General features: G+C 39.7%; 1 protein-coding gene across 1 annotated transcript in view; it reads left to right on the top strand.

Moving 5' to 3' along the window:
* MYH15 (myosin, heavy chain 15) overlaps window positions 1–26,360 on the top strand; it is a 141,629-nt gene that overhangs the window by 88,924 nt on the left and 26,345 nt on the right. The window contains 7 exon segments of the mRNA XM_011995587.1: window positions 3,186–3,276; window positions 5,245–5,634; window positions 12,920–13,046; window positions 17,268–17,386; window positions 19,751–19,947; window positions 23,274–23,623; window positions 25,802–25,926. Coding sequence (XP_011850977.1) covers window positions 3,186–3,276; window positions 5,245–5,634; window positions 12,920–13,046; window positions 17,268–17,386; window positions 19,751–19,947; window positions 23,274–23,623; window positions 25,802–25,926 — 1,399 coding nt within the window.

Raw genomic sequence — 26,360 nt, 5'->3', positions numbered from 1 at the left:
ATGAGTATAAAGTTGGTTATATAAGATGATTAAGTTCTAGAGATCTGCTTTACAACATTTTGCCTGTAGTTAACAATACTACATTTTGTACTTAAAAATTTAAGAGTAGAGCTCATGTTAAGTGTTCTTACCACAATTTAAAAAAAATTAGAATAAAAGATAGTCAATAAGTCTTAGGAAATTGACAGGCTATGTCTTCTTGAGCAAGTCACAAAAAGCCAAAGACAAAAGGGAGACATTGATATATTTGACATCAAAATTTTAAACATGTGGCAAATGCCAATACAAATAAAATGGAGACAGGTTATAAAGTGAGAGAAAAATTTGTAACACATGTAAAAAATGTCAAGAATCCAAGGAAAATCTATAACTAAATAATTAGATGAACACACCTAATAGAAAAATGGGCAAATAACACAAACAGGCGGTCCATTTGGTTTATTGACCATTTAAATATACTAATAGTTGACAAGATGCAGTCATTACTAGTAAATGAGGGCATTGCAGATAAAACAATGAAATAGTAATCTATTTTCTAAGAAAATTTCAGAAGTATGATATTAAGAATAAATGTAGAGAAGCAATGATCTCACACTGTTAGTGGAGAGCAAGGGACAGGGCTATCTTATTTTTCAGCACTTACCTATACATTACCCAGCAATTTCCTGCTCAGTATCCACTCTAGAGAAACACTCTCATGTATACAAGGGGCATGGTTATGAATAGTGTGATTTGTAAAAGCAAAATATTAAGGAAAACCTAAGTGCTTATTGTGAAATTCACAAACTAAGGAATGTCTAAATTGTGAAATACTATGTCATAGTTAATTTTTAAATGGAGTACTCTGTGTAGGCTTGCGTAGAAAAAGATATTATTGAATTAATAATAATATAATAATTATCTTAAAATATAATAGCTTAAGATTTTTAAGCTTAATATATTGATAAAAATAAATTCTCAGGCTGGGTGTGGTGGCTCATGCTTGTAATCTCAGCACATTGGGAAGCAGAGGCGGGCAGATCACCTGAGGTCAGGAGTTCAAGACCAGCCTGGCCAACATGGAGAAACCCTATCTCTACTAAAAATACAAAATTAGTCAGACATGGTGGCACATGCCTGTAATCCCAGCTGCTCGAAGGCTGAGGCAGGAGAATTGCTTGAACCTAAGAGGCAGAGGTTGCACTGAGCCGAGATTGTACCATTGCACTCCAGCCTGGGCAACAAGAGTGAAACTCAAAAAAAAAAATAATAACATTCTCAATTCAATAATATATTTAAAATATCAAATATAACAATATAACTTCTGTGTGCTTGTAGGCTCCACACCAGGTGGAAGTTGCCAAGGCTTGGGGCTTGCACCCTCTGAAGCCATGACTCAAGCTCTATGTTGGCCCCTTTCAGCCATGACTGGAGCAGCTGGGACGCAGGGCACCAAGTCCCTAGGCGGCACACAGCACGGGTATCCTGGGCCCAGCCCATGAAACCAACTTTTCCTCCTAGGCCTCTAGGCCTGTGATGGGAGGGTCTGTAGCGAAGACCACTGACATGGCCTGGAGACATTTTCCCAGTTGTCTTGGGGATTAACATTTGGTTCCTTGTTACTTATGCAAATTTCTGCAGCTGGCTTGAATTTTTTCTCAGAAAATGGGATTTTTTTTTTCTATCACATTGTCAGGCTTCACATTTTCCAAACTTTTATGTTCTGCTTTCCTTATAAAACTGAATGCAGGCGGGGTGCGGTGGCTCACGCCTATAAGCCTAGCACTCTGGGAGGCCGAGGTGGGCAGATTGCCTGAGCTCAGGAGTTAGAGAACAGCCTGGGCAACACAGTGAAACCCTTCATCTAATAAAAGACAAAAAATTAGCTGGGCATGGTGGCTTGAGCCTGTAGTCCCAGCTACTCGGGAGGCTGAGGCAGGAGAATTGCTTAAACCTGGGAGGTGGAGGTTGCAGTGAGCCAAGATTGTGCCACTGCAATCCAGCCTGGGTGACAGAGTGAGACTCAGTCTCAAAAACAAACAAACAAACAAAACACCAAAAAAAACCAAAACTGAATGCATTTAACAGCACCCAAGTCACCTCTTGAATGCTTTGCTGCTTAGAAATTCCTTCTGTCAGATACCCTAAATCATCGCTCTCAAATTTAAAGTTACACAAGTCTCTAGGGCAGAGGCAAAATGCCACCAGTCTCTTTGCTAAAACATAACAAGAACCACTTTTGCTCTGGTTCTCAGCAAGTTCCTCATCTCCATCTGAGACTGCCTCAGCTACGATTTCATTGTCCATTTCATTATCAGCATTTTGGTTGAAGCTATTCAACAAGTCTCTAGGGAGTTCCAAACTTTCCCCCATTTTTCTTTCTTCTTCTGAGCCCGCCAAACTGTTCCAACCTCTGCCTGTTACCCAGTTTCAAAGTCGCTTCCACATTTTCGGGTATCTTTTCATCAGTGCCCCACCTACTGGTACCAATTTACTATATTAGTCCATTTTCACACTGCTGATACAGAGTTACCCGAGACTGGGTGATTTATATAGGAAAAAGGGTTTAACAGACTTACAGTTCCACATGGCTGGGGAGGTCTCACAATCATGGTGGAAGGCAAGGAGGAGCAAGGCACATCTAAAATGGATGGTGCAGGCAAAAAGAGAGAACTTGTACGGGAGAACTCCTCTTTATAACACCATTAGATCTTGTGAGACTTATTCACTACCACAAGAACAGCACGGGAAAGACTTGCCCCCATGATTCAGTTACCTCCCACTGGATCCCCCCTACAATATGTGGAAATTCAAGATGAGATTCAAGTGTGGACATAGACAAACCATATCAGGTATCATAGCCAAGAAAACTTCAGATGTAGGCATAATCATTGAAGTTTTAAAATGAGAATGAATTATTGTATTATATCTATAATTAAAAAAATATTTAAACAAAATGGTATTTTTACTTTTGGTTAAAGCCTGGCTGTGTTTTTTATTGATTTATAATAATTATACATGTTTTTGGAGTGCATGTGCTATTTTGATACCTGTATACAATGTACAATGAATAAATCAGGGTAATTGGGATATCTATCACCTCAAACATCTATCTTTTCTTTGTGTTAGGAATATTACAATTCTAACTACTTTAAACAAAATGTTATTAATCTGAACAATTGTATTTGATATCTTCTTCTAAACAGAAAAGAATTAGAAAACAGTCAGATGAATTCAAAAGTGGAGAATGAGAAAGGCCTGGTAGCTCAGCTTCAGAAGATGGTTAAAGAGCTTCAGGTAATCAATTATCAAATATGCCTGTGTACTTACACTTAGATCCATGGCTGATGACTCGTGGGTCAATGACAAATTCTCTGCCAAGGTATTCATATCCTTAGCCAATCACAGGCAGAGGCAGAAAAGAACAGTGGTTAAGAAGGGAAATTGTGGCATTCCACAGATGGATTTAAGCTTAAATTTCCTTGTAAGAATAATAAAAATGAATAGCTAATTTGTTGAATCCTTGCTGTGAACCAGGCATTGTGCTAAAATCCAAAACTTGTTTTTTTTTCACTCATGAATCCTTCTGGCAACCATTGAGCTCATATTATTAAATGCAACAATATATTTAAGTAGTAAGCACAGTGCCTGACCCATGGTATGCATTCAGTGTTAGCAATTTAATTTTTATGATGATGATTATTTGTGATTAGAAGGCGATTGAAAATCAATAAGTTATATAGGTACTTGTGGCCTCATAACATTATTTGATAATGGATAGCTATTTATAAGTTTTAGACCATGTGAGTTTTATAGCATATGACCATGTTATAAAGTAATTTTACACACAGATGCACACACACACATTTAGATGGATAATTTCCCTTTGGAGCTAAATAAATATCTTAGTAATATAACCATGACTCAAAATAATTTTGGAACCTCTTTCTGATATCTATCTTCTGAGATATTTTGAGCCAAATAAGAAAACCAATCTCGATGTTTTGTAAACATATTTTAGTTTCAGACATGCTATTAATCTCCAAGTGGTTATCATATTCATCAGGCTTGTCTTCAAATGACTATTGACTTTATCCAAAATAAAAATAAACATTTAAAAAACCCACAAACTTTTCAATATATCCAAAAGACAAATTTCCTTACCTTGATGACTCAAAAAGTTCTCTAAATATTATTTCTGACAAAACATTTCAGAAATATTTGGTTCAATGGTGGTATTATTTGGGATAAATATTTTCTTGGATCCCATGATAACCAGTTGGAAGAGGATCATGGTTACTTGAATGTGGAAATCATACTTTTTTTTTAAGCACCTTTTCTGTCATACCTCATCTATAGAACTGATAGACTACTTATTTGATACAATCTAGAAATTAGTTTTTTCTAAGCCACAGTAGTCTTATTTAATGGAAAGGAAAACATATTCTAAAACAGTTTCTATCTTGTTTTCTCCCCATCCTAATCTATGCCTAATTACTTAAGGTGATGATAGTAACATCAATGGCTTCATTGTACTGTAATACAGTGATGTTATCATTATTTGTAGACCTATTTGACCTGTACTAAAAGGGCTTGGGGCTCTGAGAGTTATCACTTCTTTTTCCAATAATCCTGCTTCTGATGATACCGTGTCTCTACTCACTTTAGTAGTCCACATTCCTTCACCAACTCTCCTTTGTTATTTCAAATCTCTTCCTTGAAATCTCCTGTAGACTAGAAAACCAAGTAACCAAGTTTTTTAGAATTGTGTGTAAAAATTAAATTGAGGCTGTTTCTTACAAGTAAATTGCTTGAACTTGAAGATGTTCATTTTATTGATCAGATTTCTGCCCAAGTCCTAGATAGGTGAGATCAGATAAACGAATTTCAGATGAGGAAGATTTTTGTGTATAAAATTTACCATTCCAATTTTTATGAATGCTCTTAAACACTTTTTTGTCACATGAAAGATATTTTCCTGTTTCTTTGGGAAGTGCTCTTTACTAAGCTTTCCCCTCCATGTATATAATTTAATGAGCTTGCCCATCATCAGGGGCTGAGCAATTTGGCAGAACTGCAGATTCTAATTCTGGTCTTGGTATTGAATTGGGGCAAATCACTTAACTTCTGTGTATTCTGTTTTCTTTAGTTATAAATTGGGAACCAAAAGGTTCATGTTAGCTTTGTGATTAAAAAAAAAAAAAAAAAAGAGTAAAGCTCTTGCTACAAGTGCTTAGTAAAAATCAAAATTATTTCTTGCTACAGACTCAAATAAAGGATTTGAAAGAGAAACTAGAAGCTGAAAGGACCACTCGAGCCAAGATGGAAAAGGAGAGAGCTGACCTCACCCAAGACCTGGCTGACTTGAATGAGAGACTGGAGGAGGTAGGAGGAGCCAGTTTGGCTCAGCTGGAAATAACTAAGAAACAGGAAACCAAATTCCAGAAGCTGCGTCGAGATATGGAAGAGGCCACGCTGCACTTTGAGGCAACTTCTGCATCTTTGAAGAAGAGACATGCAGACAGCCTGGCTGAGCTCGAGGGCCAGGTAGAAAATCTACAGCAGGTCAAGCAGAAACTGGAAAAAGACAAGAGTGACTTGCAGCTAGAAGTAGATGACCTCCTAACCCATATTGAGCAGATGACAAGGGCTAAGGTAAATACTCCCATCCATCCTTGTGGGCTATTGAACATGGAAGTAGGGAGAGGAAGAAATGGGAGGGGAGGGAAAAGAAAAATAAGCCAGCTTAGTGGCTCAGTGTATTTTCTAATGAAGAATATAGTTCTTCAGATGGAATAGATCAGGCCTGACCTTAGTGGTCATTGTTAAGGTCACACAGCCATCACCTGAATGTGACCTGACAGTGGCTTCTGGTTTTACCAGAATTCCAATCCGTGTTCCTTATGGACTTTTTTAGTGATGGCACAAGTAAGTGAGCTGGAAATCTGAGGCCATTATCTATGTCTCTCTTGAAAAATGGCTTTTGTTATGAGTGCTCCTCAGTGATGGCCTGGATACTCCTAGAGCCTATCTGAATGAATGGTGTACACAAACAGCTTTGCTGAGAGGAGGGAACTTTTTCTCCCTCATGTCCTCTGGCATCTTTTTAATCAGCCAGTACTATAAGAAAGGTTCATCACATGTTCTTTCTTTACTGAGCCCATTAGCCTATATGCTGCAAGCTGTCATGTCAAATGTTACTATGAGATCATGGCTATCAGCGACCCTGTCTTCTGGTAGTTGAGAGGAGCTTTACCTTAGATTAAGCAGAGCAAATGACTAGTTGCTGCAACCTTCTCTCCTTGTAAACAGATTTTATAAAGTCTGGGAAAGACATGGCCTGACAATAAAGCTTGATCTCCATGGACTATGGCCAGAAAAATGTAGAATATCTTCAATGATATGGAGTGGTTTCTGAAATGTTTAATATTAATTCCTTTTAAATACCATACTGAGTAGAAAGAAACAGTCTCTCTCTCTCTCTCTTCCTCTCTCCCTCTCTCTCTCTCTCTCTGTGTGTGTATGTGTGTGTGTGTCTTAGTCCATTCCTGCTGCTATAACAAAATACCACAGACTGGGTAATTTATAAATAATAGAAATTTATTTTTCACAGTTCTGGAGGCTGGAAAGTCCAGGATCAAGGTAGCAGCAGGTTTATTGTCTGGTGAGGTCTCTCTGCTTCTAAGATGGTGCCTCTTGCTACATCCTCACATTGCAGAAGAGCAAAAAGGGGAAAGGGACAGATGCTCCCTTGTGCCAGTCCCATTGATGAAGGCTCCCATCCTCATAACTTCATCACCTCCTACAGGCCCCACCTAACACTATCACACTGGCGATTGTTTCAACATGTGAATTTTAGGGGACATATTCAGTACATAGCATTCTACCTCTGGCCCCCCAAATTTATGTCCTTCACATAAGCAAAATACATTGATTCTACCTCAGTAGGTTCCAAAGAGTTAAGTCATTTCAGCGTCAACTCAAAAGTCTAAAGTCTCATCTAAATCATATAGGAGTGAAACTCAAGGCATGATTCATCTTGAGGCAAATTCCTCCTCCAGCTGTGAGCTTGTGAAATCAAACAAGTTATGTGTTTCCACAATAAAATAGTGGAACAGGCATAGCATAGACATTCCCATTCCTAAAAAAGAGAAATCAGAAAGAAAAAAGAGGTAACAAAGGGAAAAGCCCAACATGAAACAAAGCAAACAACATTAAATCTTGAAAGTTGGGAATAATCTTTTTTGACTCCATGTCTGACCTTCTGGACATACTGGGGTGGAGTTTGGGTCCCCAGGGCCCCACATAGCAGTGCCCCCCTGACAGGAGCTGTCAGGAATTGAAGTTGGGTGCTTGTGACTACTCCTAGGTTAGTGTTGCATGCTGGTGGCTCTATAAGTCTGGGGTGTTTGGGGCAGCTCTGCCCTCACAGTTCTACCACTGCCATAGTGGGAGCTCTCTGTGGTGGCCCTGCTTCCATGGCAATTCTCTGTCTGAACCCCAAGCCTCTCCAAAATATCCTTTGTAATCTAAGTGGAGGAGCTATGCTTCCGTATCTCCTGCAGAGTTAGCACTGTATGGATGCTGCTATGGTTTACAGCATGTGCCTTCCAGAGTGGTGACCTGAGCTGAACCTGGGCCTGCCTGAGTGGCAGAGGCGCACTGCACTGGCATGTGGGGAGCAAAGACTTGAGGCAGCCTGGGGCAGCAAGCTCTGAGGTCTCACGGGAATCCTCTCTTGAAATCATGTTTCCATCAAGGCCCTGGCCTTCTGGGCCTATGTGGGTGGGACAGCCACAAAGGTCTCAGAAATGCCTTCAGGATCATTCTTCCATCGTCCTGATGAATAGCACCCATCTTCTTTCAACCCCCACTAATTTCCATATCAAATGTTTGGTTGTCTACATCCTTAGTGTTTTGTTTTGTTTTTTTTCTGAAAATACTTTTTTATTCTTCACAATCTGACCAGGCTGAGAATTTTCTAAATCTTTAAATTCTGCTTCTCTTTGATTATACATTTCATCTTTATTTCTCTCTCTTCATATTTTGTTTTAAGCAATCAAGAGAAGCCAGGAAGCCCTGAACACTTTCTTTAAGGATTTCTTCCACCAAATATCCTAGTTTATCACTCTTAAATTCTGCCTTCCACAAGGGACTAGGGCATAGTTCAGCCAAGTTCTTTGGAACTTTGTAATAAGGATGGTCTGTCTTCCAGTTTCCAATAGGATACTCCCCATTTCCACTTAAGACCTCAGCAGAATTGCCTTTACTGGCCGTATTACTATCAGCATTGTAATCACAGCCATCCAACTAATCTCTAAGAAGATTAATTCTCTCTCTACAGCTCTCCTCTTCTTGTGACCCCTCATCAGAAGGATTCTTAGTGTTCCATGCATGGGAATATAGGCTTTTTCTAGCAGTAGGTGTGTATCTCACTACCTCCTTACTCCTTTAATCCCTGCCATCTGTCTTTATTTCTCCTGAAGCTGGCACTTCCTCTGAACATCTCTGTCACTGGCACCTGGTTTCTTTTTATAACTCAGGTTCTAAGCCTCAACCACTTCTTTCCTCCCTATTTGCTTTTCAGTCAATTATTGCAGCAGGTCAGTCTTTACCACCTCATAGTTTTCCATTCCCATTCCCATATAGGTCTCTCTACCTTTTAAGTATATTACTGCAGTGGTTTCCTAAATTATCATTTTTGCTTCTAGTCTTTCTTTTTTCAAATCATCCTATATTTATATGCCCAATTTAATATTTATGAAGTATTCAGAATATTTATAAAGCATTGATTTGTTGAATTATGTCCCTGCTTAAAAATGAACTCCAAACTTCTGCTTTCAAGGTACACTGTAACCTGTGATCAGAGTCAACTTGTCTTGCAAGTTATAGATCCCATTGCTTTGTTTCATGGACCTTCCATTTCAGCTTGCCTTTCACCAAATATTTATCTTTACACTGATGTGCCTTTTCCAAACTAATTATTCTCTTTGGAATGCTCAAGTTCAACCTCCTGCATTACAGACTTACCTGTTTTTGAGTTCCTATAGCACTTTTGGGGTCCCTCTTTATACTCATGCATTATCTAGTCTTTTAACTTTGCTGACACTGAAAGCAGAAAGTAGGTCTCACTTCCATGTTTACTACAGTGCTTTGTAGAGTCTGTGCACTCAATTACTAGCATCGACTTTTACATGTGCCTCTTGGAGCTCATAGATTCAGTGACTTGTCCAAGGTCACACAATTCTATGGAAGAGATGAATTTCAATACCAAATCCTGTGTATGTCTATTGGTGAGCATGTCCTATTGCTGCTTTAAATATTTGTTGGCATGATAAATTGTTTCTGTTAACACTCATAGGCATATACATTAGGCTAAACTGTTCCTTGAACTGTTTACTTTATCATTTTCTGAATTATAATGGCGAGAATGTCAATGCTCAGTGGTACAGTGGGGACTGAAGCATTTTCAAAAGCATATTATGCTGACAGAGATGCTCAGGGCGATTTAGAAGTTATAGGAAATCTCACAATTATCTTGATTATTTTGAATTCCCATTGGTCCCTGCATTTCTGGGAGGCAGCATTTTTATGCATCGTTTTAAGAATCAGCTATAAGATAAATGTGCCTTATTCTATTAACCTTCTCATCCCTGGTATCAAAACATACCGCTTATCCTTACGCTTAAATTAAAAATTCCTTTGAGGGTACAACTCTTTTGCATGCTGTATCCCCGTATAGGCCACTTTTAGATAAACAATCTAATTGTCTTTTTGCAGATCCTGTTTATGAAAATATTTTATACATGGAAACACTATACCATTGGTTAGCAGTGCCTATGTGGATACCTACCATGTGAAGCTATGCCTAAGGGCAAGTGCCTTTTCTATCTGTCCAAGTGGGCTGCCCACTCTACAGATACACACAGCCCGGCTGGCCTTCACCACATGGAGTTCTCTCTTGAAAAACTGGGAAGTCTTTGGCTCCTTTTCTTACCATTTCCACACACCACTGACTAAGTTGTCTTGCAGACATCTGTGCGTTTTCACCCTAAGCAAACAGGTGCATAGCACAGCATATACAGGACCATAAACAGATGCCGTTTCTCACACCTGGATATGTTCCTCCTGGCTCAGTTAACAGGTCATTTACTATTGGAGACATCATAAGATAAAAATGGTTTTCGTAATCATCCCATTTTTATCCATTTTCCTCTGGAACCCAGGATTCATGACAAATTGGGCCACCTAGGACATCAATTCAATTAATCCTTAATATTTCCTTTATCACTACTTCATACAACAGATGCTTAGAAATCTAATATTTGACATTTTCTGTGTGTGTGTGTGCATCTGCACAGGCAGTTTCAGTTCGAATTCCAATTCTGACATTTAATAGCTGTGTGAATTTGGGCTAGTTATTTAGCCTCTCTGGTGCTCAGTTTTCTCATTTATAAAAAGAGGCAATGTGAACTTTTGAGAGATATCGTGAGGAAAAAAATAAGCATGTCAACTTTGACTGTCAAAGTCATTTTCAGAAGTGAGCGCAAACAAATTCAACATATAATTAGAAACTGTGCAGACAACCTAAAAACTGTCACATTGATCACTACTATAGCTTTCTTCTAGTTAGGAGTGGAGAGTGGGGACAATTGAGCTTGCCTGGCATTTAACATTAATGCTCTAACCTATGTGAGGCTGATGGCATCGTTCGAGAAACTGGCCATTGAATCTCTGTTAAGTCTGTTTACACCAAGCCTGAGTGTGCTGTAGGACATCTGTGAACTGGAACTACATAACACCGCATTGGAGATATAAGAAGACATAATTCAGTAGTCTTTCAGAGAATAGCCATTAGTAATTGAGACAGCCAGGTGGGAGGGGGTTCCTGGAGAAACTCCAACTAGCCTGCCCACTGGAGTGGAGCCTCGGAAAGTTCACGCCATTTGCTGTGGGTTGGAGCCTGGCCCCTCCTCTTCCTGTGTGGAACCTGGGATTCAAGCTGTGAGTGGCAAGTGCTCAAGCAGGGACTCTGGCCTCGGGAAAGTCCCTACTTCCCCCTTTTCTTCCTTTTCACCCCCAAAAACCCTGTCTTACTCACCATTCAAATTGTCTATGAATCTGAATTTTTGTGGCCGGAGACAAAGAACCCCGTCTTTAGCTGAACTAAGGAAAAGTCCTGCAACATAGCATGAAGGAAACAATCTTCAATGGAGCATAGGCTCCAGCTAGAGATGACCAAGCTTTTGGCTGGTACAAAAGTTTTCCTGAGGACTAAACCAGGCATCACCTTTGAAACATTCCTGGTCCTTTGCCCATTGCTCTATCATAACAATTAGTTTAACATTGAAACTATTAGGCTCACCATCAGCTTTCACCATCTCACCAGACCTCACTGTTTTCTCAAAATTTCATTGGTATAATCTCTTCTTTGTCTCCCAATTCTTCCATTTCCATAGCATACAAAGGCCTCATGGGCTGCTGTATTAATTGAGATTTAAAACATAGAGCTCAGAAGAGAGCTGGGTATGTAACAAGCACCCAATAAATGTTAACTGCTCCTGCTATTGTCATTAATAGTGTCATCATCATCGCCAACAATGGGGCAGATGGAATGCATTTGAAGATTGCCTATAATCCCAGCACTTTGGGAAGCTGAGGTGGGCGGATAACAAGGTCAGGAGTTCCAGACCAGCCTGGCCAAAATGGTGAAACCCCATCTCTACTAAAAATACAAAAATTAGCCAGGCACGGTGGCATGCGCCTGTAATCCCACCTACTCAGGGGGCTGAGGCAGGAGAATCGCTTGAACCCAGGAGGTGGAGGTTACAGTGAGCTGAGATTGTGCCATTGCACTCCAGCGTGGGTGATAGAGTGAGACTCTGTCTCAAAAAATAAAAAATAAAAAATAAAAAGATAACTTATACATGAGTTTCATTAAAACAGCTATATAAAATCTGTAGAACCATGGAAGTCCACCACCAATGTAATTTTACTGTTTCTGACCATATAAATAATAAGAATGCAAACTACAGTTAATTTGTATGTAAAGGGGATACCTCATCTTGCATTTGGCAGCTCTTAGTCCTGTTTGAGGATCTTGGGTCTCAAAACCACTAGCATGAGTTCTCAGAGTGTGGCAAGAGTCTGGCGATTAGGTTGGTTACTTAAATCGGGTGAAAGTGCAAAGGCCAATGTCATATCTTTTTCTCCAGGCACGAAAAGCCAATTCTGAGAAGTTGGGTTTGGGGATTGAAGTGTTAACCCTGTTAGGGTTTGGGGATTGAAGATGACCCTGTTAGGGTCATCTTGAGATTGTAGCCATAGTGATCAGGCGGGTACAGTTGCTTTGGCAGCTCACATTTGGTTATTAGGCTGTTGTGGCTCAGATCCTCCACTTTCTTCTATCCTGCTTGGGCAGCCTTCTAGATTTTCTTCCTCCTCCTTCCCTCTCTTATCTCTCTTCCTTCCCCTTCCTCTGCCCCTCCGCCCTTGCATATTGCTCTCATATGTGCCAGGCACTATTCTAGACAACAGGGTATATATCTTTAAACTGGATCTCTACCCTCATGAAAGTTATATTCTAGTGGAAAAGACACTTAAATATATACTGTCAGAAAAGGATCATGTACCTCATTAGTGTTTGACATGTTTCCTTCTCCAGAAAAGTAAATAATTCTAGAAAGAATCCTAATACCCAGGAAGTTGGGTGTCTCCCGTGACACCTGTACTCTGCAAAGTTTAGGCTTCTTGGGGTCCAGACCCTAGAGTTGGTTGTACTTGTCGAAATCAGAAGACGTGATCTCCCAATGCTGGCTGAGCTTTTTACTACAGAAGAGAGTGTGCGGATCCCCGGAGCCACTCTTCCCCTCCTCCTCTGTGCAGCTGATTCAGAGTATCCTCTGTGAGCCCTGAACAGCCCTTCTTTCTCAACTCACAGGCAAATGCTGAGAAACTCTGTACTCTATATGAAGAGCGCTTGAATGAAGCAAATGCAAAGCTAGATAAGGTGACTCAGTTGGCAAATGACCTGGCAGCACAAAAGACAGAGCTGTGGAGTGAGAGTGGTAAGTAAGTATGTTGCTTGACTCACAGGCAATTCTCAATCCCAGCAGACTCATGGAGGCGCAACTGAGATAATGAACTACCCACTGAGGTTGGGTAGGCATCTGAAGATCCTAGGGGAGGAATGCAGCCTCTGAGACAGCTTTGCCACACACATGCCTCTTGTCTAGGAAGTGTTACCTCTGTGCCACTTGGGAACCCCTGCCTAGTTCCCTTCCAAGAAGTAGAAAGTCATAATAATATGCCATCAGCAGAAGCAACTCTCCAGATCAAAGGAGGGGTGGGGCAAACCACAGTCTACTAGTCATGACATTTTTACAATTTCTAACTCATTGAATATTTAAATTTAAAAAAAAATTTTAATGTTTGGATAATGAAATTTTAAATGTTTGGATAATGAATTTTAAATGTTTGGATAACTGTTTTTACTGAGTGTAAAGACACATCTGGGCCTGCATGATTGGACCTCGTTCTCTCTGACCTCTTTTCCTACTTGCCCCTTCTCTCATTCTGCATTGGCCACATCCACCTCTATACTGTGCTTTGTACACCCCAGGCATACTCCACCTTAGAGTCTTGCCCTAGCTGTTTCCTCTGCCTGGAACACCTTATTAATTCTGGAAAGACTCGGGGATAAGGGTTAATCAAGTAGAGATCTGGGGCAAGTCAGGATACAGGCTCTGTTGAGAAGGTGACATTTGAATACTGTTGACTCATTTCCTCAAGTGCTTCTCTTTTCATAGTATTTATTAAGTTCAAACAAACTACATATTTGACACAATAAATATCTTTGTCTCCATCTGTCAGAATATAAGCTCCATGAGGTCAAGGGTCTTTGTTCATTGATGTATGTCAATCATCTAGAACACTGCCTGGCACTTATTGATCCTCCATAAACATTTAATAAATAAAAGTAAAAAAAAAGTCCCATACTTTATTCATTACTATCAACCACTATGGATATTTTTTTTCTGTTTTTCCAATCTATTACATTGTAACAATCTATTGGGGGTTTTTCTTTTTTAATTTATCATAAGCTTTTGTATTTTGCATACTCAGTCATTTGTAATGACTGCTTCTAGTTCATTGAGATTGACTATACCTAACCTTGCCTGCAACTTGACTTGCCTCTCTGCTATGAACAGCATGTGGCTAGATGTTTATCTATAACTAAAATCAGTTTTAGTAATATATTCTGAGAGATGGAATTCCTAGGTCAATGAAAATAAACAATGTATTCTTGATGCTCAAGCGGCATACACTTTTAAAAAGAGAATGAACACATTTGGGCTATATATAACACAGTTCCTCCAGTAGACACCTCTATTTCCAGATGCCAAATCTAGGGTCAGGGCTAAATTAAAATTAGTTGATAAAACTAAAAACCTGGAAATCTAGAAGAAGAAAGTATTTTTGGTTCTATTAAGGACACTGAATAGGACTCTTCTTATACTGACCACAGGGTATGTGAAACCTGGCCTTGCTACCAAGCCCCCAGTTTGATCTGTGCTATGTAGGATTTAGTTGGTATGCAGACTCCACAGTCCAGACACAAAACTGGAGAATACCTGGTTGTCTGGCCCTAAAGGAAGTGCTGTGTAAAATCTGTTTTGATAGACATTGGCTGTCTCCCCCTAGTTATTGGCATTAATTTTCTACTCACTTTTTTGACGAGGAAATGAGTGGGTAGTGAGTAAAATGAAAGTGGGTCTGAGATGATAATTCTGCTTAGGCTGCAGGAGTTTTTTCTTCCTTTTTTTAACTTTACTTTTTGGTTGGCTTTTGTGTAAGTTAAATTCAAAGTACAAATTTATCCAAGCTTATCCTCCCCTCACTGGGTCCATGCTCCAGATTGTTTGTTTTTGTTTTTTGTTCTTTTGTCGTTTTTGTTGGTGGTTACCTCCAAAGTTTCTTTCTCATGTCCTGTCCTGTCAGCTTTCTCTGCTTTCAGAGGAAACCAATAGTAAATGTGATCAATTAAGCCACAGTAACTGGCTACTGGCTCTGTAATATACATGATATATTAGTCTCAACCAGCTAGTGCATTTATATTTCTTCAGAATCTTTTTAAATAAGATGTTTTCGGACCAGCATAGTGGCTCATGCCTATAATCCCAGAATTTTGGGAGGCCTAGGTAGGCGGATCACTTGAGGCACAGAGTTTGAGACCAGCTTGGCCAACATGGCAAAACTCTGTCTCTACCAAAAAAATACAAAAATTAGCTAGGCGTGGTGGTGGGCACCTGTAGTCCCAGCTATTTGGGAGGCTGAGGCAGGAGAATCACTTGAACCCGGGAGGCAGAGGCTGTAGGTAACCATTGTACTCCAGCCTGGGGAACAGAGTGAGACTCTGTCTCAAAAAACAAAACACCAACAGCAACAACAACAACAACACGGGAGGCTGAGGCAGGAGAATCACTTGAACCTGGGAAGTGGAGGTTGAGGTGAGCCGAGATTGCACGAGTACACTCCAGCCTGGGCAACAAGAGTAAAACTCTGTCAAAAAAAAAAAAAAAAAAAAACCCACAGACATTTTCATCCAAATACTCTTAAAGTTTGTTTCACTCCCAAGTGATTCTCAAGAGCCTGTAGGGGGTCTATGAGGTTGAAGCTATTTTAGTATAATACTAAGACACTATTTGCGACTTAAATTCTTTTGCCATTTGTACTGATGGTGCAAAAGCAACAATGATTAAAATTGCTGGAGCCTGATCACAAGTTAAGGTAGTAGCACTAAAACATACTAGTAAAAATTGTATTCCCTAATATGTACTCACAGGTTTTTAAAAAGTCAGTTTCACTTAAGGACGTCCTTAAAGAAGGAGAAGAAATGAATTTTTTACATCTCAACTCTTGAGTATATATCTTTTTACTATCCTGTGTGACAAAACAAGAAGTATGCATGAAGAACTCCTGTTTCATACTGGAGTAAGATGTGTGATTAAGCTCTGAGCTGAGCTAGCAGTTTTTTCAGGGAGTATCACTTTTACTTGAAAGAATGACTGACAAGCAAACTAGGCTTATTTAGACTCACATGTTTAGCACATGATTTCTCAAAAATGAACAAAGGAAACCTGTCACTGCAGGGAAAGCAACTGACAACGTTTCTTGCCAATAACAAAATAGGAGCTTTTAGGTAAAAATTATATTTTAGAAAACGTATATGCCATCATTAGGCTGATGGCTGTCAATTCTTGGACTTTTCTGATGAGCTCAGCAGTGATGTGAACAAATATGATTTTAAAAATATTGTATGTGATATTGTGATTTATAATAAGATATATACATGTACATATAGGTGTGTATGTATGTGTGTGTATGTGCATATTTATATGTATGTGTATATATATATACACATATATACTTGTACGTGTGTGTGTGTGTATTTGACACTGTCTCTAGGAAGATAGTGTCAGAATTGAGTTAAATTGTAGAGGACCTTTGTAGGTTGAATCCACAAATAGAACTTACAGATATGGAAGGCCCGACTATAATTAATAGGATAAGTTAAGCAGGAACGATAGACTAGAGTATGATACAATTTCTCCCTCTCGTGGTCACATTTCCTACCATTTAGTGACTACTGCTAATATTTATTTAGCAGTTCAGTCTATAAAACTGAACTAATTTAGTTCACACTAATTTAGTTTTCATTAAGAACCTTTTATTGTTATCTTCATTTTACAAATGAGGTAATAAAAGTTATAATTATCTAAAATTATATAGACAGAAGTGTACAAAGTCACATATAATAAACAAGGGAGTATGGTATAGAAGAATGTGGTCTTCAAGAATTTCATTTGAATCTACCTTCAACAATTACGAACTGTGTATGTTTCTGTTTCAGTCATATTTAAGTTGCTCTGTTTCCTCCTCTGCAAAATGGTTAGTATAATACCTACATTATCAAGGAGTTATGAAAATTAAACTAGATAACATATGTTAAGTAGAGCATAGAAGTTTCTCAATAAATAGTAACTAATATCATCTGTTATTGATTCATACTTATTAGTAAAAATCAGTTCATTTTTAGAACTCTCTTCTGAGTCCTGAAAAGGATAATTGTCATGGTTTTGCTGAATAATAGGACTCTCAGACCCTTCCTAAATATCAAAAATATGTGGGTAGGAGTCATTCTGGCTGCCCTTAAAGTCAGTAAGTCAAGTGGAGGAGGCAATAGATAGGAAGACGTAATTATATACTTTTGTGAAATCTTTCTGTAGGCGAGTTCCTACGGAGGCTTGAAGAGAAGGAAGCTCTGATAAACCAACTTTCCAGGGAAAAGAGCAACTTCACTCGGCAAATTGAAGAACTGAGAGGGCAGTTGGAAAAGGAGACCAAAGTAATGTATCTATTATTTCTCACTTGTTACTTGACTGTGTGTTTTTTTAAAAAAATAGTGCTTGATGAATCAGCCTGAAGATGTTTTGTAAAAGAAGAAGGGAAAATGCTCTACAAGTTATGGGGGAAAAACCATGCCAGGAAGAACCTGATGACTGAAGGATCTTCCTTGGTGATTCAAATCACTTCTTTGCAGATTTAGAGCAAGCAAAGTGTGTTTCCATCTTGTGTGAGTACTTGAACAGAAGGGCAGCAAGGCGCTTTCTGGATTTTGATTCTGAAACTGCTCATGAAAAAGTGAAATTAAATAAAAGCCTAGAATAAAATAAGTGGGACTGGGATAGCTCAATATTACTTTTAAATTGTCAATAAATTATAGAAATTAGTCATTTCTTCCCATGAGTATATCATGTTGCTAGAAGGTGACTCCAGTGAAAGTGATTCTGGAAGATGAAAGCATAGTGACCAACATGAGATATGAATTCTTTGAGCCCTGATATTTAAATGAATTCTTAGTTCATATTTAAGGCATCTTATTACTAAGACCCCAAAGTATCTTACTTGTACATGACCATACTATGAAGGCATATACTCTCAAAACGCAGGTAGTTGAGTCTGTTTTAAAATATTGTACCATTTTATTCCCTTGACTCTCCATATTTTCTATATTATACACAAATTTAAAAATTTATCATTGTTTGTGCATCAGACATTGTACCAGACACTTCTGTCATGTTATCTCAATCTTCATATCAGTCAAATGAAACAGATAGAATTGCATCCTTATATATGAAAAAACCAAGGCTCTGAGAAGAAAAATAACATGTCCAAGGTCATACACCTAGTGATATACTGTGAAGGAACTTAAGCACTAGTGAAATCAGTTATATTTTAGAAGATCTCTCTGGCTGCCTTCCCAGTGACTTCCAGTTGGCCTACAAGCCCCCCTGATCTGGCTCCAGCATCCTTCTGTGACCTACTTCCTACATCTGCTTCCCTCATTTACTCCCCCCAGCTGCCCTGGCTTCCCTTCTGCCTCTTAAACCAGGCACCATCATTCCTGCCTTAGGACTTTTATAACTGTCCTTCCTGTTGCTTAAAGGCCCTTCCCCAAGGTCTTAGGGGGATGATGAGAAGGAGCCAAACATTCTAGATTGTGCTTATCTGCTGTATTTGTTTTACTGCTATTAGAAATTTTATTTATTAGTTTATTTGCATGTGTATTTTGTGTATCCCCTTATTTCTTTTGGGCTCTTTAGGGCAGGGATTTTGTCTGTCTCGTTTACTTCCATAATTAAATATATGCCATGTAAATGCCACATAAAGGTTTTAAAAGTTTTTCCTTTAAAGGAAAATAAAATTAAACAAGAGGAGAGGTCACAGTTTGAACTCAGGTTCATCTGATTCCAAGGCCTGCATCCTTTTCAGTGTCATTGTGTATTGTGGCTCCTCATTTACCACCCAGAGGGGTCTGGCTGAGGCTGCCATTAACTAAACCTTGTGCCCTCAGAGCTGTATCTTCCTGAAAATGTGCTTTTTTTTTCTAATTTGCATAAAGGACCCATGAGGACCCGTCAGGACCCTGGTTCTTTCCACACTAGATTGTCTCGGGAGAATGATGCTGCTAGGTTAGCCAGATCACCATTTAAATGACAAAAATGTTTATTAAACCCAGCAGGGCTGTCCAATACATATAGAAGCCTCTATTACACTACAGGTAGCTATTTAAATTTATATTAAAGTTAAATAAAATTATGAATTCAGTTTTAATCACACATTGTACTAGGCATATTTTGAATGTTCAGTAGCCACATGTGGCTAGGTGTTTACCATATTGGACAGTGTCCATAGAGAACATTTTCATCATTACAGAAGTTCTATTGGGCTGTAGTACTATTTTGAAGTATTAGGAGCTGAGGTTTTTAGATATTTCAGTGTGAAATGAAAGATTTTATTTTCTTCATCAGTGGAATGAAAAGGCTAAATTTCAGTGGTTCTTTCTGGTTTGAACAAGCTCTGAGTCTAATATATTGCTAAATATAAATCTTATTGCCTAAATGATGGTGAATGTTGTCTTTGCTATCCTTGCATTCTCCACTATTTCTAGAATTCCAGGCCTAAGTCCACAGAGTCAAGCTGGCATTTCTCTAAATAGAATTCCCTTCCCTGTTTTAATGGCAGCAATTAGATACTCTATCTATCCTTTCTCTTGTCTCAAATTCTCTCCCTAGTATTATCTTACTAGGTTCAGGTTCAGCTTGAATTTGTGGCAGGTTAATCTTACCTAAAAAAATATTATCTTACTTTCAAGACTTGTGTTGTTTGTGGTGGTCATGCCTTTTTTGTTAATGTGTGTTCCCTACAGTCCCAGAGTGCCCTGGCCCATGCCCTGCAGAAGGCCCAGCGTGACTGTGACCTTCTACGAGAGCAGTATGAGGAAGAACAAGAGGTCAAGGCTGAGCTGCACCGGACCTTATCCAAAGTCAATGCTGAAATGGTGCAATGGAGAATGAAGTATGAAAACAATGTCATCCAGAAAACAGAAGACTTGGAGGATGCCAAGTGAGTAGGGCAAGGCTATGCTTAACCTGGAGTTAGTCACATGGAGGAGTCACTCATAATGACTCTGTCTCCAAGGCCTCGTGGTATGCATTTAACAAATCCTTGCCACATGCAGGAACAAGCCCCAAACCAAAGCTGAAACATTCACTGCTGGTAAGAAGCACACTCTGTAGAGGGACTAAAAATATAAAAAGTGTAATACAAAGTGACAGAGACTATAAAGAGGTCCTGGGGAGAGAAAGGAGGCTCTTTCTAGGGACACAAGGGAAGTTTTCATAAAAGATGTGACTTTGAGCCATGGTGTGAAAATAGGCTATCGCTTAAAACCCTATATTTCATTCGTAATGCCAAAATAATTGAGTCCACGTGTGTACGTGTCTCCATCAAAGTCGTTGTGTCCCTGGTCTACAACTTGTAGTCTACAAAGTAGTCTGTGAAGATGGACAGGGAAGCTGGAAAAAATGTTAGGATCTGTCGTCATATCTTCTAGGACAAAGGTTGCTTTGAAAAGAAACCATCCCCAGGCCATCCCTAACGTTAGAATATCAATTTTATAGCCATTTCTATGTAAAGGTTTTAAAAGTTCTTAGTAGTTACATAAGTTTGGGGCACAGCTGAATTGTGACTCAGTACCAGGGTATAGAACTGAAGCATTTTGCTTAGAGACCAAGAAACTCTATTTTTAAGAGAAATTGTCAAACCCCAGCTTATAATCATTAAAGGTTTACTCAAAAGAATGTGTCCCTGGCTTGGTAGCTTGGCAAAAATCCAGGGAAGATCAATACATTTCTCTTTAGCTTCAACCAGAAATAATGTTTTCCAGTTCTTCACCTAAATCTTTGAGAGGCATTGCTGTGCAATTGCTGAACAGCTGCTGTGTTTTGTCCCAGAAGGGGCAAGTGATCCATCTCTGTACCCACAGTAACTTAAAAAGGGCTTTAGAATGACAGATACTAAAAATACATGCAGTAGGTGTTTTATCAAAACTCTGGACCACAGAAAGTTTTGGCTTTGAACTGAGATGCCCTCTTATATCCAAATATGGTATTTACTTCTGAAGTAAGATTTTCCCCCCCTTCTAATGATTGAAGAATTCAGGTGAAATTGCCTATCTATCATTCTGTTTGATGGTTTCTTTGGGGGTTGGATAGGAAAGAGCAAAAGAATATAGACTACTTTATGACCACATGGGTTCGTTGGAACTAGTTCTGTAGTATGTAATAACTAAAGAAAATAATGGGCAAACATGGTACTCTCTGAAGACACTTTTTTACTTTCAAATTGGTGGGACATTGAATAAATAAAACTTTGTCTGTATTATTATCTTTTCCTCTAAATCACCTCAGGGAGGCAGGCAGCTACAAAACAGTCTAGGGTCCTGGTTTCTTTTTTATTATTGAAGTTAAAGATTTGCCTGCTTTGATTTCCATGCTGGGGTTCAAATGATGAGTTAGTTTAGCAGAGTCAAGCTCACCTAAAACTCAGTGTACTGCTTCTGAATTCTAAGTTCCCAAGGACAAGGATTTAGTTTCTTAATTTCCAATATCCCCTTACATATTCGAGATCCTCCTTACATATTCGAGATAACTAAGTAGGTGCTTATGGTTGGCAAGTTAAAGAGCAAAATAGTAGTTGATATTAAACATAGAACCAAGTTATTGGTAAAACGAGGTTAACCAGTTTGTCCAGTTTACCCTGGAGGTTTCCTGTTTTAGCTTTGAAAATCTCATGTCCTGGTGTATTAGTCCGTTCTCACACTGCTAATAAAGGCATACCCAAGACTGGGTAATTTATAATGGAAAGAGATTTAATTGACTCACCATTCAGCATGGCTGGGGTGACCTCAGGAAACTTACAATCCTGGTGGAAGGGGAAGCAAACACGTACTTCTTCACATGGTGGCAGGAAGAGAAGTGAGTGAGTAAGAAGGGGAAAGCCCCTTATAAAACCATCAGATCTCATGAGAACTTACTGTCATGAGAACAGCATGAGGGTTACCACCTTGATGGTTAAATTACCTCCCACCAGTCCCTCCCACAACATGTGGGGATTAGGGGAACTACAAGATGAGATTTTGATGGGGACACAGCCAAACCATATCACCTGGTGAAACCCCTCAGTCCCAGGCAATCCAGTATGATTGGTCACCCAAAGTGAAACTCCTATTTTCTTTGATCGACAAGCATTTCTAAAGTAGTTAAAATATATGTAATTATTTCACTCGACTGCCTGTAATTATTTCATTGCTACTGCCTTAAGTCAGGTAAAGCATCAGAATCTCCTCTTCACACTTAAGGAACGTGAAGTAAAGAAGTGAAGTGACTATGGTTAGAAAGCCGGGGGCAGGATGTTGTTAGAGCCTAGATGCTTCCTGGATCCCAAGCACATAGGGGTTTTTGCAGGATTCCACCCAAAGGGGGCTTTATTACCACATTGCTCTGTTGGCCTAGTTATGCAGTCCTGTTAATTCCAGAGAACTTTTTTTCTGTTTAATAGCAGTAGATGAGCTTTGGTACATATAGTACTTTTCATCTAAGAAGTATAATAAGTGAGTAAGAATGGGACTGCCAACAACCCTGCAGGAGATGTAAGCAACAGAACACATTTCATCCGTTAGAATTCCTAATAGTAGCATATTATGGGGGTGGTGGAGAAAGAAGCATTGTAATAAACCACTCCATCTCAGAGATGCCCAAGGAACAGCAGATGGGGGCTAAAGTACCCCATAAGAACAGCAGGACCTGTTGAGTGAGCATAATGAGATGGGTTTGGGAATATAAATCTGGAGAGAGGAGCTGAGGTGGAGAACACACTCGGAGAGAAGAAATAATTGTGTCATGTTTAGGAGCCACATGATGTGAGAGAATAAGCAGGAAAAAGCAAGAGAGTGTTCTTTAGAAGCAACACAGCCAAGAAGCTCTTTAGTGACTACACATGGCTACAGATTTGTAAGGTGCTTACTGTTGATAGGGTGTTCAGTACAATCTTCCTTTTTTCCCTCTTCTTAGGAAATAATCAAGTCAGTATTGCTTATTACAGATTTAGGATAAGCAAATACTTGTAGGAATTCAAAGAGATCCAGAGTTCCAAGTGCAGCTTGGCAAAGGGGGAAAATAAAGACCCCATGCACACAGGAGGCAGAAGATGGTGGTCACAGACAGTGAGGTCACTTTCAGATAGGAGCTGCTGTTGCTTTGTACCACTAAGTCCACTGCAGAGGTGCCATCTTACTTTGCACCCAAGCTCTATCTTTAATCCAGGGCAGACTTGATGAGCTCTCTGAGAGTTGTTGCCTCACTCATTCTTTGGGTATCCTCCTTTCTCAGGAAGGAACTGGCAATTAGGTTGCAGGAGGCAGCGGAAGCCATGGGGGTGGCCAATGCCAGAAATGCCTCCTTGGAGAGAGCCAGACACCGGCTGCAGCTGGAGCTCGGGGACGCCCTGTCTGACCTCGGGAAGGTCCGCTCTGCAGCAGCCAGGCTAGACCAGAAGCAGCTGCAGTCTGGCAAGGCCCTTGCGGACTGGAAGCAGAAGCATGAGGAGTCGCAGACGTTGCTGGATGCCTCTCGGAAGGAAATCCAGGCTCTCAGTACAGAGCTCCTCAAGCTCAAGCACGCCTACAAGGAGAGCATCGTGGGCCAGGAGACACTCAGGAGGGAGAACAAGAACCTCCAAGGTACACCAAGCTGGGCTCGGAGCCAAAGCCGGAGTGTGTAGCTCAGGGAGAGCCCTGGCTACAGGCAAAGCTGTCTTCAGCATTTTCACGTTCCCATCATGTTTTAACTTTTCAATTTTTATACTTCTGTTTGACCGTTTTTTTTTAAAATTTTAGATGCTATTTGTATGAAATTAATTCTAAAAGTAAGACTAGTTTCCTGCCTTTAACTTCAGTTCTCCTCTGTAAAGGAAGCCACTGATGAGAATTTCTTGATATCCACAACCTTACCAAGATTTTCCATGCGTGCTATACTCAAGGGTGTATTTTTTACCCGAACTACATTTTGTTCTACACGTTTTATTTTTTCATGTATGAATATATTTCCCGATTTAATGAATATTTCTATAGCCCATACTACGTACCAGGCACTGTTTAACTATTTATTGTTAAATTTTCAGAATAGTCTAGTGTTAAGTTTTCTCATATGTAAAATGAAGGTTATATAGGTCATAAGTTGAGTAACTTGTCCAAATTCACATTTGATAAGTCACAGATCTGGGATTTGAGCCCAGCCATGGCTCCAGCATATATGCACTTAACTACTGAGCTGTGCAACCTTCCCACATACCTTGTGGCTCTTCGCATGCCTGTACATGGAGACCTACCACAAGCTTTTTAATAGCTACATAGTGTTTTGTAATAAAGATGGCTATCATTTAACTATACTTTATTCATTTTAGATCCAATTATTCACAAATATGAATAATCCTACATTATACATCCCTATACATGTATTTATGCACATGTAAAAATATTTCAGTAGAATGGATCCTTGGAAAAGAAATTGCTGGGTTAATGAAATGAATTTTTAAATTTTGATTTACTGCCAAACAGCCCTTCAAAGAGGCTGCCAACTTATCCCAGCACCAACAGCAATGTGCATGAAAACCCTGAGATGCCCTGGAAGCAAGTTCATTACTGTTGGAGGCGTAAATGAAGCTTACTTTCTGTTGACCTACATAGTCTATGATCAAGGCACTAGCTGGGGACATGAGGGATGCTAAAACAGTGGTTAGAAAACTTTAGCTACATCCAAACCAGCTGGAGGGCTTGTTAAAGCACAGATGGCTGGGGCCCACCCCCAGAGTTTCTGACTCAGTAGGTCTGAAGGATTTGTATTTCTGACAGTTTTCCAGGTGAGGCCGGTGCTGCTGATCTGGGCACCACCTTTGGACTGGGGGGGGGGGGGGGTGGGGTGGGGTTTGAATATTGAGTGAGCTTTTTCCAAAGCTCTCCAGGTGATTCTAAGGTGCAGTCAGAGTTGAGAACCTCTTCCCTGATTTTCTTCTTGATAACCCATCTTTAAGAGAGAGCTTATCAGAGAAGAATTTATTATGCAATGAAAATTTCCGTCTAACATATTTGTCTTTGTAACTTCTAAAAATTCTCATCATATCACATCACAGCCCAGGATCTCAGAACCAGAGGAGCAGGTGACTTATTGAGCTCCTTCCACCACCTCTGAACTGGGCAATTCTCTGAGCTACTTGGCCCTATACCACACCTCTTAGGTACTAAAGGCAGAACTGACCATAACAATATCAGGTGGAAGAGGTTTTTGACTTCTGGATGTCCTATTCGGTTTGTCAAAGGCTAATGTTCATGAAAGGCTAGGAAAAAACACTCAAGTGCTTGAGCTAAAGCCACTTGGGCCCCTTCTGATTCTCTGGCCTATCTGGGGCCATGCCTTGGATGCTGGCAGATAGTGATCCAGCTTCTACTTTAAGTTCCTGTCTCGGTGTTGAGTGGTGACTGAAACAATGGCAGCCACTAGTGTTGATAGCTAAGCACTTACACTGGAAGGGTAGGGACTCCAGGTCTGTGTTCCTCCAGGTAGAACCTGGAATGGCTCTAATGAGCAGGACTGCCATGCAAAGTTGCAAAGGTTGTCTAGTGTACAATATTCTGAAGCACCATCCTCACCATTTGTTGTAGACAATTTTCAGATGGCAAAAGACTATATGAAAAAATGAATGCCTTTAAAATTTCTAGGTCCCATATGGGCTAGGTCATCAAGTTACCAAGGGTGGCATGAGGCCACTGTTCCAGTGGGCTGGAACAGTCTGTTGTGCCTGGTATCATTGGTTTGAGACTGAGCCCTTTCACTAACTTTGTTTTTCTTACCTCTCTCTCCAGAAGAGATTTCTAATCTGACAAACCAGGTTAGAGAAGGGACCAAGAACTTAACTGAAATGGAAAAGGTCAAGAAACTAATTGAACAGGAGAAGACAGAAGTCCAGGTGACTCTGGAAGAAACAGAGGTATTATCACCAGGGAGAAAAGAAAGTTTTCACTGTGACAAGGCAGAAGATTTGCATTCTAGCAATAACAACAGCACCAACAAAAGGACATGTATTCAAATGTTTATTTACTATATGCTAGGCACTCTGCCAAATGCATAATTTTAATATAATCACCGTAGCAAACTACTGTCCCCATTTTATAAAAGAGGAAATTGAGACTCAGAGAGCAGGATACAAACAGTGAATGCAAATCTCCTGATTGTAGTAAAAACAGGAACTATGTCTATCTCGTTCGCCAGTTATCCCCAGTGCCCAGACCCTCACTACTCAACATGTGGCCCATGGACATCACTTGGAAGGCTGTTAAAAATTCAGAATCTCAGCCCTCTGCCCATCTCTGTTGAATCAGGATCTGCATTTTAACAAGATCCCTTGGTGGTTCATATGCACAT

The sequence above is a fragment of the Mandrillus leucophaeus genome, unplaced genomic scaffold (genome assembly GCF_000951045.1).
Source record: "Mandrillus leucophaeus isolate KB7577 unplaced genomic scaffold, Mleu.le_1.0 Scaffold113, whole genome shotgun sequence".
In the NCBI taxonomy this organism is placed as follows: domain Eukaryota; kingdom Metazoa; phylum Chordata; class Mammalia; order Primates; family Cercopithecidae; genus Mandrillus; species Mandrillus leucophaeus.
Note: the sequence above shows the minus strand (reverse complement) of the source record. Positions and strands in the feature narration are given on the sequence as shown.